We start from the raw sequence: 14,612 nt of genomic DNA on the forward strand, positions 1-14,612 counted from the left end.
CTGGTATACCGAAAAATCCAAGTAAGCTAATGTGTTTTTCTTCAGAGTTCTAGACAACTTGCATCACGATTTCATGAACAGTTTGTTGTACGTGAAGATTTAATGGGTTTGGCCATTGGCACTCATGGTGCTAATATCCAGCAAGCCAGAAAGGTCCCTGGAGTGACTGCTATTGATCTTGATGAAGATACTTGCACATTCCATATTTACGGAGAGGTAAGTTCCCTTCTTTAGCCTTTAACAAAATAAAATAAAATCCTAACAACCCAAACAAACAAGAACAAAAACAACAACAAAAAAAACCCAACACAGCAACAAACAAACTAAACTCACAAAACCGAAAATCAAAACAAACAGTTTGGGAAAATAGAGCTCATTTCTTTCATCTATTTTAGGATCAAGATGCAGTGAAAAAGGCCAGAAGTTACCTTGAATTTGCTGAAGATGTCATACAAGTCCCAAGAAATTTAGTAGGTATGTCAATTCCGGAGGCTGTGTGATAGTAAGGAAAAATGGTTTCTGGGAACTGTGTTTTTAGTTTTAGAACGGTGGCAAGGTTAAAAGCTTGAAAAATATGAAAGGGTTCAAATGTTGGGGTCTGGGGCGTGTTTGGTTTTCAGCTTCACGAAGAACTTGTGTATACAGGTTTACCTTCAGTACATTGTAAGAAATTATCTCCTGCTTTTTAGTTTAGGAATTTCTTAAACTAGGAGCAATGTGCTGATGTTAAATAAGTAGTAGAGTACGTTCTGGATTGAGCCAAATAATTCAATTACTTCCTCCAAAGATTTCTAGAGATTAGTTCAACTGTACAATAGATTTATCTGCAGTCTTCTAGTTTCCTACTGTATTTTTAATCTTTTTTTCTGTTTTTTACTTGTATTTGCCTTTTTCCCCTTCTCCTTTGACATCTGAAATAGTTTTAGCAGCAGCACAGTGTGATCAACTTAATATCTAGTTAAGGTCCCCCAGAAACTACTTCAAAAGACAATCTAATAGATTTCCTTTATTAGACACCTTAAAAAGTCCTCAAGAATGCCTGCAACCCTTGTGTGTGAGGAGAAATCTGTAGCTTCATTTGCTGTTCTTATCTGCCAATGCTAGATGGTATAACATACCTCTACAAGCAGATACTTAATAGGTTGTCAAGCACTCTATTAAAGCCAGTGTTGAAGCAGTATGAAATTCTGCAAAATAAAACTTGTAAAAGAACCGAGAGTTTCTCTATCCAGACGGTGGTTACAGCAAATGTTAGGGTATTGTAAAAGGAATTTTCTGTTTCAGTTTTTTTTTCCTTGTTTTTTTGGGGCGGGTTTTGTTCTTGTTGGTTTTTTGGATGTAACCAACAATGTTTAGTTGTAAATCACTGAAGTTATTTTAAGCCTACCAACGAAAAATCAAATAAGCATGAAAGATAAGTGAATATGTCTGTAATTGCATAATGTTCAACAATTTTATAAAAAGGTAAGGCATTTGATTGAATTTCCTTTGATCTTTTATAAAGCTTTGAAAAAGAAGGAAATTGTTTTCAGTAACAACCTTTAATAATAAAGTCATTCTCTTTCTGTATGCTGCAGTGGTTGCTTTGGACCATTACCAAAGTTAACACCCCAAGCTTTCTTGGACATCTTAATTCAGGGCTTGTTAATGAAGTCTTTGTTGCGGTGTATGAAGTCACTTTTCACAAATTCTTGCACTTAACTCCTGTTTAATTGTAGTAATACTCTTGGGTTTAGGGGAAATCCCTACGAGTGGTATATTCTGTGTGTTCTCTTTCTAGGAAAAGTAATAGGAAAAAATGGAAAACTGATTCAGGAGATTGTGGACAAATCTGGTGTTGTAAGAGTGAGAATTGAGGCTGAAAATGACAAAAATATTCCACAAGAGGAGGTATGTTTTTCACTTAATGTGATTTCCCTAGGAGTTATATTCTGCCTATTGATAAAACAAATTCTTCCTTTCTCTTAATGTGGGGTTTTCTGATGGAATCTGTATTTCCCTCTTAATGCTGAGGGATAATTTTATGTAAATTTGACTTGTTTGAAAAATTTGCTGGTGATGTACTTTAGAAATTGTATTTTATTCCTGTTAAAAGCACTGATACTGTTTCCCAGCAGTAGCTAAGCTATAAATCACTGTGCATAAAATTCTCTATTCATTAATTTGCTTTGAGTTTCATCTCTTAGGGCTTTACCTGGTTTAAAGTTCTGTTAGTAATTTCTGAAATTATAATGAAAAGCCTGTACTTAATGTAGAAAAACTTTTGGTTGGTTGGGTTTTGGCGCTTTTTTGGTAAAAAAATTAACCTAAATTCAGTATAGCTTGTAAATTGTAACTTAAAGGGGAAAAAAAGTACACACAACATATGTACAGGAAAGCTGTCAAGCTTTTGCAAAGCCTTAATGAGGTCTTAAACTTTGTAATTTGAGGTGCTTTTACGTGGGGTTGTGTTGAGGAGAAAGTTTTCAGACTTGTAAGTAATGCTTTGGGCATGAAACTTTTTTCACATCTCGATGCAAAAAGATTGCCTGCAATTTCAAAAGTGAATTGTGCTCAAGAAAAGCTGAACTGTCTGTAATTTACCTGGAAATCTAAATATATACCAAGTAAGGAACCTTTGCTCCTGTGAATAAGGTATGAAATACATTTTCAGAACTCACAAGTTCTTGCTTAAGGAGCTATTTCATCTTTCTTATTACCACTGTAAAACTATTATTGAAGACTCCAAATGCAGTTCCATTTTTCTGTAAATAGTGGCTGAGCAGTTAAGTATGTTTGGGGTTTTTACATCTGTCTGAAAAGGTAGCGATCAATGTTTAGATAAAAAGGATGCTCTGTCATATTTAACTTCTAATGATAAAGTCTTGAAAAAATTTCACCTAACTTAAGCAAGAGAGTGCTATTATTGCTGCAGACTAAAACTTTAAACATTGTTAATGTCAGTCCAGGGAATAATAAAAGAGTAAAAGAGAATCACTTAACTGTTGTGGCTGCACATTATATGTCTGGGTTTTTTGATTGGTTGGGGTTTTTTGGCTTGAAAAAGCTTACTTGTTGATGTTCTTTAATCTGAAATGCAGCTTTTAAAGATTAACTTGAAAGCTTTTACCTGCCAAGCTCTGAATTCATATTTCTCTTTTACCTGTTAATGATACTGCTAACACTTGGCATTGCTTAACACTGCTTCATATGTTAATGGTGTCATACCAGGAGCAACACAGAAACATGAGATCAAACCTTGGCATGTAATAGTTAGTTCTTGTAACTTTATCTGTATTTCCTATTTGAAATGTGCATTGGTCTTCACATGTGTGAGCTTGGGTGTTGCAGGCCTTATTTTTGTAAAGAGCAGTTCAGTTTTAACTTTTAGTAAATTCTATTTCCAGTGAGTAAGATGTTAGAATGCTGCCCATGAATTTCAAGTGCAATTTTCTAAAGGTCCCATTGTGAAATTATTCTTTTCATCTTTGTCAAATGAAATAGATACTGCTTGTGACAATAGTATATATTATTTTCCTCTCTAGATTTCTTACACATGTAAGCTCTGCTCAGTATTCACCACTGAAGCTAAGCTGAAGATTGGTACTTTTGCTTTGAAGACAGAAATGGTGTTTAATAAATAAGCACTTTGATGTCTCTGTATGGCTAAAAGCATTGGACACTGTTACCAGCTCATATTTTTAATAGTTGGTGTTGCTGTATGTAGAATCCACTGTTAAAAAACCAGCAAGCTGTTTCCTTAAGTGTTTTAAGTTGACTGTCTTTTGATCTTTTAATAATTGATGTACTATGCGCTAGTTAAAGCCAGGTTAGTAGAAATTTCATTGCCCTTTATCAGATTAAATATTAATGAAACTTAAAATACCCCAGAAAAAGCATTTCAATCAGTGATGCCTTTGACTAATGGATTTCTAATGCTCATGAATAGTAGTGCTAGTGTTGAAGTTTAAGATAAGATTGCATAATTTAAAAAATTTATTTCATGCAAATATAAGATCTACCAAAAGTTGTTTAGATGTAACAAAAAAAGGCAAAGACAAGACAAATTACGGACTTGCCACTTGAAACTTCACCATGTTGTGCCTGTATCTTATTTTTGAAGATATTTGTGTCTCAAATTGCTTTACTTCTGTAACCAAAAAAAAAAATAATAAATTAAGATACCAAAATTTTAGTTCAGTAGGCATAGTCAAGATGTCAGTCTACAGTGGCACAGGTTAAGCAGCTAAGTGTTTATGAGGCTTTTGGGTTGACTTTTGCAGTCCACAGTGAAGTTTACACTGCCATGGTGAGGCTGCAGCTGGTCAAGTAGTTTAAGGTTAGACCATTGGGTCTGCGTGGGCTGCAGTCACACCTCAGAAATGCTGCATAGATCTTTTTTAGTGTCAGGAAGTTTGGTGTGGAAGTTATCCTTGTATCTGCTGAAGTTCAGTTTTCAGCACTCAAGGGGACCCTTTTAGGTTGATCTCTTAGTCTGCTTTGGCCACTGAAGTTAGTCTTCAGGTATTTTATTTCTGAGTGTCATAACTTCAGGCATTAGAATATCTAGCTTTACATTTTTCAGGTGTTTGCTGAATTGCTTAAACAAAATGCTTGAAAGGTAGATGTAGGTTAACAATCATTAATGAAGTACTAACTTTAATTTTTCCCTTTTTACAGACTGGGAGATTCTCAAAAAGGGTCAAGTTTTATTTTATGGCATGGTGTTAATTTGATTTACATTTTATAGATCAAAGGTTGCTTTACCGATCTGTAGCTTAAAAGAACCTGGTGTGAGAGTAGACATGATCAGCAAAAATGATGTTAATTTTGAAGGGAGGAAGCATGAAGTGTTTTGAATGGACTCTTTTCTGCTTTGTCAGAAAAATGCTGGCATTGTGATACATACAATCTAAATGTCACTACTAAAACTTTCTGCATGAAGGGAATTGGTCTACATGATCTAAGTAGCAGTAAAATGTACATGTGACAATGGTATATTTAAAACATGCAGAAGTTTAAAAAAATATTTTTTAATTTGATTTTTAGTATGTTTGGTTCTCTTCAGTATTTGATTCCTAATGAGTAACTGTCAGACTACTGTTACTGTGTTTTAGGGAATGGTACCATTTGTGTTTGTGGGAACCAAGGACAGCATCACTAATGCAACTGTTCTTCTGGATTATCATCTTAATTATTTAAAGGTGAGGAAAATTATGCTGCTTTGCCAATGGAATTTTTCTATCAATATTTAAGATAATATGTTTACGATCCAACTCTTCAGGTCCCAAAAGGTGTTGAAAAAATTGGTGTTATAAAAGTTTTTTTCTATAAGGCATGTTGCGTTGTCATAGAATCATTTAACTGAAGGATGGGCTGGAAACCAGGTTTTTTCTCAGATTCAAAATAATAAAATCTAAAAGACTGTTTCAGGGGCAGGTGCTCACAGTATCAGGGATCACTTAGAGCTTCTGGCAAAATTCAGGTATAAAAAGGAAGTATACGAGGGGTGGAAGTGAGGACAGGTGAGCCAGGAGGGATGAGTTCAGGAAAGCTGAAGTCGATCTGGATTTGTGGAGGGCAAGGAATGTGAAGGGAAGAAAGAAGAGTTTTGACAGTTACATTGACAGCAACAGAATCCTACATCACATGCAGGCCTGCTGCCTAATGGGGGTAGGGAACTTGGTAACAAAGGAAAAGGATGAGGTATTGAATGGCTTATTCACTGTGGTGGTTGGTTTGGTTTGGTTTTTTGTGTTGTGTTTTCTTTTTTTCTTACTTTATTGATGAGATTTGTCCTGAGGAGTACCAGCCCCTGAAACCAGTAGGAGGATCTAAAACTACAAAGACTTAGCAGTCTTAAAAGGAAGACTAAGTTAGGGAGCAGGACCTGATGGGATGCATCTCTGAGTGCTGAGGCAACTTGTCACAGACCTAGCTGGACTGGGTGACCTGTCTAGCTAGCAGCATCTCAGACTAGGAAAAGTATTCTTATGTTGCTGTAGAGTATTGTTTATCTCTTTTTAGCATGTTAAGAATTCTGTGTGCTGGCTGTCTTTCTGTGCCTTAGTTACAGCACTATGCTTTTATGCTTCCTCACTGGTATTATTCATTACAATTAAGTGGAATTTAACAGCAATATAGTTAATTGTATCTGCTAAAAAACATTCATTAGATGACTTTCACCTGATATATCAGTTTTAAACAAACCTAAACTTGCCAACTGTGCCACCAGGAGAATTATGTTGGTAAGAAAGAGATTTGAATGGAAGGGGTTTTTTGGTAAACAAACTACTCTGAAAGCTAGCTATATAAATACTAAAGAGATTATTAGTCGCAATACTCAAGCACTCTTTCTTTGAGAACTGCGTGCCTGTACATTCAGACAACTTGAGGAGTGAGTGGTTACGTATGACTTGCTGTGTTTGTGTAGGAAGTGGACCAGCTGCGTTTGGAAAGATTGCAAATCGATGAACAGCTTCGGCAGATTGGAGCTACTTCTAGGCCACCACCAAATCGTACAGATAAAGACAAAGGGTACATGACCGATGATGGTCCAGGACTTGGACGCGGAAGTCGACCTTACAGAAACAGAGGGCATAGCAGACGTGGTCCAGGCTATGCTTCAGGTAGGTAACTAGAAGTACATTTAGTATTTAGAGAGTGGCCTAGTGGTCTTCCATTTCATAAAAAAGACTGGACTTGGAAGGAGAGCTGCTAAAACAAAATTTCAGTTAATACTGAATATTAATATTTTAAAATTATATAGAGCTTTAAGCTGCAAAAACAGTCTGAGGTAAAATGCAGAGCTTATAAGTATTCTAAACTTAGTTCTATGCAATGCAGTTCCTGACTGACAGTATGCTTACAGAATTGTAGAATAGTTCAGGCAGGAAGGGACCTCCAAAGGTCTGACCTCCCTGCAGTCAGCAAGGACATCCTCAACTAGACCAAGTTTCCCAGGGCACTGTTGAGTCTCACCTTCATTATCTCCAGGAAATGGGCGTCAGCCACCTCCCTGGGCAACCTGTTCCAGTGATCCAGCACCCTCATAGTAAAGAATACGTTCCTAATATCCACTCTAAATCTTCTCTAGTTTGAAGCCATTACCCTTCTTCCTGTCACTGCAGGCCTTGTGTCTTCTACATCATCAACTCTTTTGGGCAATGGTTGTTATTTTATCCATATCTTGAACAGTTCCTAATAATAATGCCTCATTTTTTATTTGACCGTATAAATAGCAATCATCATACCAATATTCTTATGTTAAACTATGTAGCTCAATTTGCAGAAAAGCTGTTTTCCTTGTATTATGTTGAACTTTGTTTCTACTACCAGAGCCTAGTCACTAAAATGCAGTGTACCATTTGTAAAACCTTGTGTAATTCATTAATGAATAGTTTTCAGGACTGTGCTGCTTCACAGCAATCTCTTAGTTCATTATCACTAATATAAGTCAGCTGCTGTTTGTCCTGGCTGAAAGGCCTGTGTTGAAGTTTCTCTTCTACATCATATAAAATGAATGTTTTTGTGCTGAAGCTTATTTTACTATTTTTAGAAGATCTTAGCTCACCTGCCTGATAACAGGGTTCTACAGGAAAAGATTAGGGAAAAGAACCAGTTCTTAATCAGTGAAGGTGATCTGTTAAGTACAAAAATTATAATGGCCAGTTAGTTTGGATTTGATACATTTCTAGCATTCTGACTTGGTTTTCTGCTTTTGTAGTGTCTGTTACAGGCTGTTTCATGATAGATTTTATTTTTCTTTTCATAGAGGTGTTGTGATGGTGAGGAAAGACAGAACAGATTTTATTCAGGATTTTTGGGTTTAGAAATACAAAAGAATATTCTATCAGACTTACTACATTTTACCAGACTTGCTTCATTTGCATAGTAGATTCAATAATACATTGCTAGGCTGATGACACCAATAAATTTTCTGGTGCACTTAATTAACTTTAAATACACTTCTAACTTGTCTGTCTTTAATTTTTGAAGGGGCAATGCATATCATACAGTTTTATGTATTACATATACTGCGTGGGTTGGGAGGCAAAAAAACGCAGAACTGTTGAACAACACCTGAAAAAAAAAACACCACCATTTTTCTAAGGGCTGGTGGTTTGTTGTATTTTGTTGGGGTTTTTTTGCTGCCTTAGTGTTTTCATGGTAAGCTACACTGGCATGTTTGGAAATTATTTTTTTTATCATCTCGATAGGAACTAATTCTGAAGCATCAAATGCTTCTGAAACAGAATCTGATCACAGAGACGAACTTAGTGATTGGTCAGCAGCCCCAGCAGAAGAGGAGCGCGACAACTACCTGCGTAGAGGAGATGGGCGAAGACGTGGAGGTGGTGGAAGAGGGCAAGGAGGGAGGGGTCGTGGAGGATTCAAAGGTAAATGTAGATTTGATTTAGAAACAGGTTAGTGTTAGAATCCTTAAGCAAACTCCTTTCTATAAGCTTCATGTTTGTCATCTGCTCCAGCCTTCTAGTCATCCTGGTAGCCCTCTCCTGAATTCTCTCCACTTTATTAGTGGCTTAAATTGACTGTTTTGATTCAGATGTGTTAAATGTTGAGGGGATAAATTCCTTCTACTCTGCTGGCCACATTCCCCAGGAAACAACCTATTATTCAGTCAGTTGTCTCTGTTGCAAAGTACAGTCATGTCTTATTCAAGTTGCTGTCCACGGGACAGCTCCTTTCATGTGGAGCTGCTGCATACGTAGTCATTTCACAGCATGTACTGTTGCATGAGGTAATCCTGTTGAAGCTCTGGAACTTGAGCTTCATCCTTAAAGCTAATGAGTTTTTGTTGGCCCATTCTTTCAGCCTGTTGAAGTCCTTGTGATTATCAACCTTAACCTTGAGTGTATCAAACCACTTCACGTATTTTGGTGTAGTCTGCAGAATTGTTAAGGGGGAATTCCATCTCTGGCTCTTCATATGTTATGTAAAGCCTATATGAATAAATTGGGGTGGCATTTTGAATAATTTGCTTTCCTGATATGCATCTTAAGTCTGTGGGCTGTGCCATCACTCATGGGGGTCAAGGCTTCAGGTTCTAGTTCATCAGTGGATAGTGAAAAATCTTCTATTCTGTTTTACTCATCCCACTCTCTGTATTCCCATCTTGTATTTTATTTTCTTGCAACAGGATTGTTTTGGGTTGTAATTAGAATAGAATTACTCTGTGTTTAATGGAAATGACTAGACAAAAGTAAGATGGAAGAACTTAATTATGTGTATTTCTTGTGGTATTTCATTATTTAATTTTTTTTTTTGTCTACAACTCTCCTTAATTCTTGATTTTTTTTTTTAATTTATTTTTTTTCCCCAAAGTGTAGGTATGGCTGAACTAATAAGATTCTTTGTAGAGGGTAATGTGGAACTTAGTTTATAAACCATTAGAAAAATTGTGAACATGTTAAGCAGTACTAAAATTAAAGTGTACTTCTGAGGTTAAATATTTTGAGAGGTGTCTTTCTTCAGTAGACAGTCTCTTTTTAAACTTTAGTGGGTTTAGACACTGTGGTTTTGTCTACTTTGATTAACACTTGAGAACAGTTTCTTCAGTGATTCTTGGCCCATAGTTTAAGAACTGTTACGTTATTAAGAATATCTTTAAAATTTTTATCTGAAAACATTAATTCTCTATTATGCTTACATACCATTGAAGTAAGTGAAGATCATAGTTCTTTGCTGAACAACTCAGTTGATAAATTCTTCTTATAGGAAATGATGAACAGTCACGAACAGATAACCGTCAACGTAACTCAAGAGATGCAAAAGGGAGAACAGCAGATGGATCTCTTGAGGTAATTTTTCTCTTATTAAAAGTCTGCACTGCTTAAGGTTGAGTGTCATACTGACTTTAGAGTCTTAGTTGCAATTGACACAGTGGCCTTGTGCTTCCTGATTCTCTAATGGGATGTGGAAGAGTTCTGTGTCATTTTGTAGCATGCACACAGGAATCTCAATATATCAAGTTGTGTAAAGATGCGACACTGTAATGTTAGCTTAGCTCTCAGTTTAGTTAGAACTCTAATTGCCAGTACCAAGGATTTATTAACCAGATTGGCTTTTTGGCTTTAGCTTTTTGTTTCTTGCTGCATTTTGTGGTGGTGTTTGTTGCCTATATACCTGAGGGAGGAGAATCCCACTTCATATAAAAGGAGTGTGTTGTAGCCTGAATCTTCAGAGTAAGAAAGATTAAACTTCAGAAACTACCTTCACTACTAAACAAAATGTTAGCAATTGAAGGCTATGAAATCTAGAAAGTAAGTTAAAAATGCATGCCAAGACACTTTCCAAAGACATGTATTGAAATACTTTATAACCTTAAATATTTTATAGCCTTTAATAAGGATATTTCTACAACTTTTTCAAATATGTGGTGTTGGGTAAAGTTTTCAGGCTATTTCATGTAGGTTAAGTTTCCCCATATGGAAGCTGTTGCTTGAAATAACATGCAAACCTTCTACCATTTCTTACTGCATAGGATGAGTTATGTTGGGAAGAACTAATGAGCAGCTACAAGCTGCTGCCTTCTGCGTGGTGCTTCCAGGAGTCACACTTCCAGTGGGAGATTGAGATGACTCTTGGTTTGGTTTTAGAGAGCCTGCTTAAGAAATTACAGGGGGTGGAAATGGAACAATTGATTTTCCAAGTGGGCATACTAAACTTGAAGGTGTAGTACCTGAATACATATCTGAAATACAAATATGTCACAATTTTTTTTATGTCCATGGAACTTCTATAGCTAAAGACTGATTAACTTGCAAAATTTGTAGTAGTCAGTAGTGAATTGTGGTGCTGAAAAAGAAACTAAAGCACTTCTCAACAGGCTATGATCTTTTTTTTTTCTGTTGCTCTGAGATCTGGATCAGATTATATTCTGTATGGGAATTAGTACTTGGATATTGTTGAAACTTGACTCGTCAAGTTGAAAGCCTTTTTAAATACTTCAAGGAAGGACTTATTTCCTTTATCAGCATTCAGATTTGGCTTTTGAAATGCATTTTGTGAAATTTTTTGTGACCATTTAAAAAGGACATAGAAGTCTTTTTGGTGGATTGAATGAACTTTTTTTTCCCATCCCCCAGATTCAACAGGTGGCTGAGTAGACTTTTATGGGTGTTAGTATCATTTTATGGCAACTTTTCTGTAATTAAAAAAATTGTATATGATAAGTAATAACTTGAATTATTGAAAGTGAAATGATTTTTCAGACTTCAGTCTGCTGTTAGTTCTTCAACTTCCTTTTGCACCGACACACTGGGAAGAAATTGTTTTACTTCTCAGGCTAGGTAGAATGTACATAGGAATTTTTTTTAGTTGGTTGGGGTTTTTTTTGTCTGAAGTATGTGGCATTTTTGAGCAGAAACACACACTCTGTCTGGATACAGTTAACAAAGCCATGAGTGTGTTGTATTATCCGTGCCTTCTGTTCAATAAATAATGCTTCTCCCAGGCAGCTAAGGTAATGAATGTGTGAGGGGTGAATGAAAGGAAGAGAATGCTTTATATAACTCTGACTTGTTCCAGATCAGAATTGACTGCAATAATGAAAGGAGTGTCCACACTAAAACATTACAGAATACCTCCAATGAAGGTAGTCGGCTGCGCACGGGTAAAGAACGTAACCAGAAGAAAGAGAAAACGGACAGCGCAGATGGTCAACAGCCACTGGTGAACGGAGTACCCTAAACTGCATAATTCTGAAGTCATATTTCCTATACTGTTTCAGTAATTCCTATTCTATGTTAGAGAAACTTGTTAGGCCAAAGACAAATAGTAGGCAAGATGGCGCAGGGCATGAAATGAACATATGTTCTCTGTTAGCCTTTTTTAACATCGACAGTATGCAGTTGTTTTCAGAATAAGAAGTTATTCAAATATTTGCATAAAACTATCTGAATTTCTCAAAATTGCTTTCAAGTACATATTGCAGTTCAAACAAGGAAAGATTCTTTTTTGTTTTAAAAATACTGAGCTGTGCATTGGTAAACTTTCTGTTCAGTTGTACCATTTTAACACACCGGGTCAAATTCACTGCTCAATTTCAATTTTCAGAATAAATAGTGTTTGCAGTAATCAAATTGGCTTCTGTTTTCAATCTGACTTACAAGTTCTTCATGAAATGCTATGTCGTTTTATGTCCTGTGTCAGTTCACATTCTGGTCCACCTTTTTCAATATTTTAGTGGACCCTGAAATATGTGTGATGTAACAATTGTCATTTTCATTAGCAAAAAAGTTGTATGATCTGTGCCTTTTTTATATCTTGGCAGGTAGGAATATTATATTTGGATGCAGAAATCAGGGAAGATGAGTTGGTAACACTAAATGTAAAATATATGTAGCAATCCTTGTCAGGCGTTAGTACTTTATAGACAAGTGCATGCTTTCCATAATTTTTTCCTTACATAAACATTGAGTTAGGCAGTTACAAGAATAGGAGATTTATTTTGCACTGAAGATTTGGCAAATAGTGTTATTGAAAACGGGGTGTAATTTTTCCTTTGTAGGCAGTACAGAAGCTTTTTTTTTAAAAAAAAAAAACTAAAAAATTAAAAAAAAACAACAACAACAAAAAATCACACACTCAAAAAACAAAAGCTGAAAAAAAAACACCACACCACCTTTCCATTGTGGAAAAACTAAAGTACTCCATTGTTACTGAGGGAACAAGTGTAACGTGTTCACAAGCTAGTAATGTGTGCCTGCTCTTTGGCCAGATGACCAGTTTAAACTGCTGATGTTTTTCATCCTCCCAAAATTCTTTAATTATTTTAATTTGGGGGCTATCTCATCAGAGTGAGGAAGAAAATCACCAAGTGTAATGCCATGACATGTACAGAAACAGTAGTTGGAGATATTGAAGGTTAAATAAAAATGGATCATCTTTTGAGGTACAAGGTCTGAATTACCCAGCCAGCTTGAAGGTGTCACAGAATTTGATCCAAAGTACAGTTGTACAGCAGGAAAGGATGGGAAGTGGTAGGAAGAGCTGTCCTTTTTATTTCTGATCACACATTAGACTTACTGGGCAAAACTGTATAAGGACTTTCATTTAAATCCATTTTTACTCAGATTACTCCAGGAGAGCCACTGTTTTATGTACGGAAGTGTACAAACTTGACCTTGCCTCTGTATTTTGTGAGTTTTATTTCTTTGCTTTTTTCATTCTTTTTTTTTTTTCCTTGCATACAGGTGAGCATACTAAAAATGGCAACAAACTGCACATGATTTAACAAATATAAAAATGTCTTAAAAAGTATTGCCAAACATTAATGTTGGTTTCTAGTTATTTATTTTGGGAATGTATAGTATTTGAAAACAGAAATTGGTACCTTGCACACATCATCTGTAAGCTGTTTGGTTTAAAATACTGTAGATAATTAACCAAGGTAGACTGACCTTGTAATGTAACTGCTCTTGGGCAATATTCTCTGTACATATTAGCTACAACAGATTGGATTTTATGTTGACATTTGTTTGGTTATAGTGCAATATATTTTGTATGCAAGCAGTTTCAATAAAGTTTGATCTTCCTCTGCTAACTGATGTTGATGCAATCCTTATGAATGATTGCTTTTAAAAATCTCAACTCATAAAAAGTAGGAAGTATCACTTTGTTTAGACTAACTGTAGTCATTGTTCATTTACACATTTTAAGACGACATCTAAAATATTACCAGTTTGCAAAAATATGGCACATAATGCTCAAGAAAACTCAGTCTCATTATGAAATGATACAGTACCTGTTGTCACACTACATGCACTATATTTCTCACGTTCAGTGGTTGAGTTCACTAAGGTGCTAACTAGGTTAAATGTGAAATTACTAAACTACAGTCTGACTAACTAGCTGCATTCCATTTTCAAGTGCATTTTGGGGTTATGACCTTTTCCAGTATTTGTGCGCTTCACATGTATCCCTTTCAATTCAGACTCCAATGTTTTTAAATGTTATTAAATTTCAACCAATTAAACTGTGAATCTAAATGTACAATTTCCTTTTGAAAAGTCACGTTGTTACGAAACTTGAAAGTGCGACAAATGTCTGATGCTTGAGTTCAGGTCCGTCCTATTGGTAACTTATAAAGTATGGTCTAATGAATTAAAATTATTTTTAAAATAAAGTTCTTTAAAAAGAGTGAGAGGTATTGTTGAGTGGTGCCAAAGTCTACGTTCAGTAGGGCTAAGCACAAAGCTTAAGTGGTTGTGAAAATAGGAAGTTTGCGTTTCCTTCCTTTGCTAAATGCGTTTTTTTGTTAATGGCGGTGGGAAGTGAAGATTTCAGAGTTGGTATAGAATGCTAATCAAGGAAAAAAATCTTTTACACAGATTTGTTTTGTTTGCTTTTTAAATACTGCTTCATGAGTTAAGAAGCAGAAACTGCTTGAATCACTTAGCAGCTTTTTCAGCCTTGTCTGTTTTACTATCAAATATTATGTATCATCCCTTCTTTCAACAATCCAGAAATGAAATTAAGTACTGTGAATAGGATAGTGAGTGTAGACTCCGCATTCTTTGTAGAACTGCTTATTGTGAAACTCATTTTCCTGAATTGTAGTTTGTTTCTCTGCAATACCCTTCAGTATTGAATATTAAAAGAGAATAAAT

General features: G+C 35.6%; 1 protein-coding gene across 4 annotated transcripts in view; it reads left to right on the forward strand.

Annotated features, from left to right (window-relative positions):
• Positions 1–12,559, forward strand: part of FMR1 (fragile X messenger ribonucleoprotein 1) — a 29,299-nt gene extending 16,740 nt beyond the window's left edge. For 2 of the 4 annotated variants that reach the window (XM_054169358.1, XM_054169361.1), the window contains 8 exons: positions 46–216; positions 396–474; positions 1,781–1,890; positions 5,097–5,183; positions 6,413–6,608; positions 8,199–8,378; positions 9,718–9,800; positions 11,530–12,559. In XM_054169358.1, coding sequence (XP_054025333.1) covers positions 46–216; positions 396–474; positions 1,781–1,890; positions 5,097–5,183; positions 6,413–6,608; positions 8,199–8,378; positions 9,718–9,800; positions 11,530–11,691 — 1,068 coding nt within the window. In that variant the 3' untranslated portion in view covers positions 11,692–12,559. The remainder of the gene's footprint in view (positions 1–45; positions 217–395; positions 475–1,780; positions 1,891–5,096; positions 5,184–6,412; positions 6,609–8,198; positions 8,379–9,717; positions 9,801–11,529) is intronic. The other 2 variants (XM_054169359.1, XM_054169360.1) reach the window with 2 other exon arrangements.
• The last annotated feature ends 2,053 nt before the right edge of the window (positions 12,560–14,612 follow it).

Source organism: Dryobates pubescens, chromosome 18, assembly GCF_014839835.1.
Source record: "Dryobates pubescens isolate bDryPub1 chromosome 18, bDryPub1.pri, whole genome shotgun sequence".
Classification (NCBI taxonomy): domain Eukaryota; kingdom Metazoa; phylum Chordata; class Aves; order Piciformes; family Picidae; genus Dryobates; species Dryobates pubescens.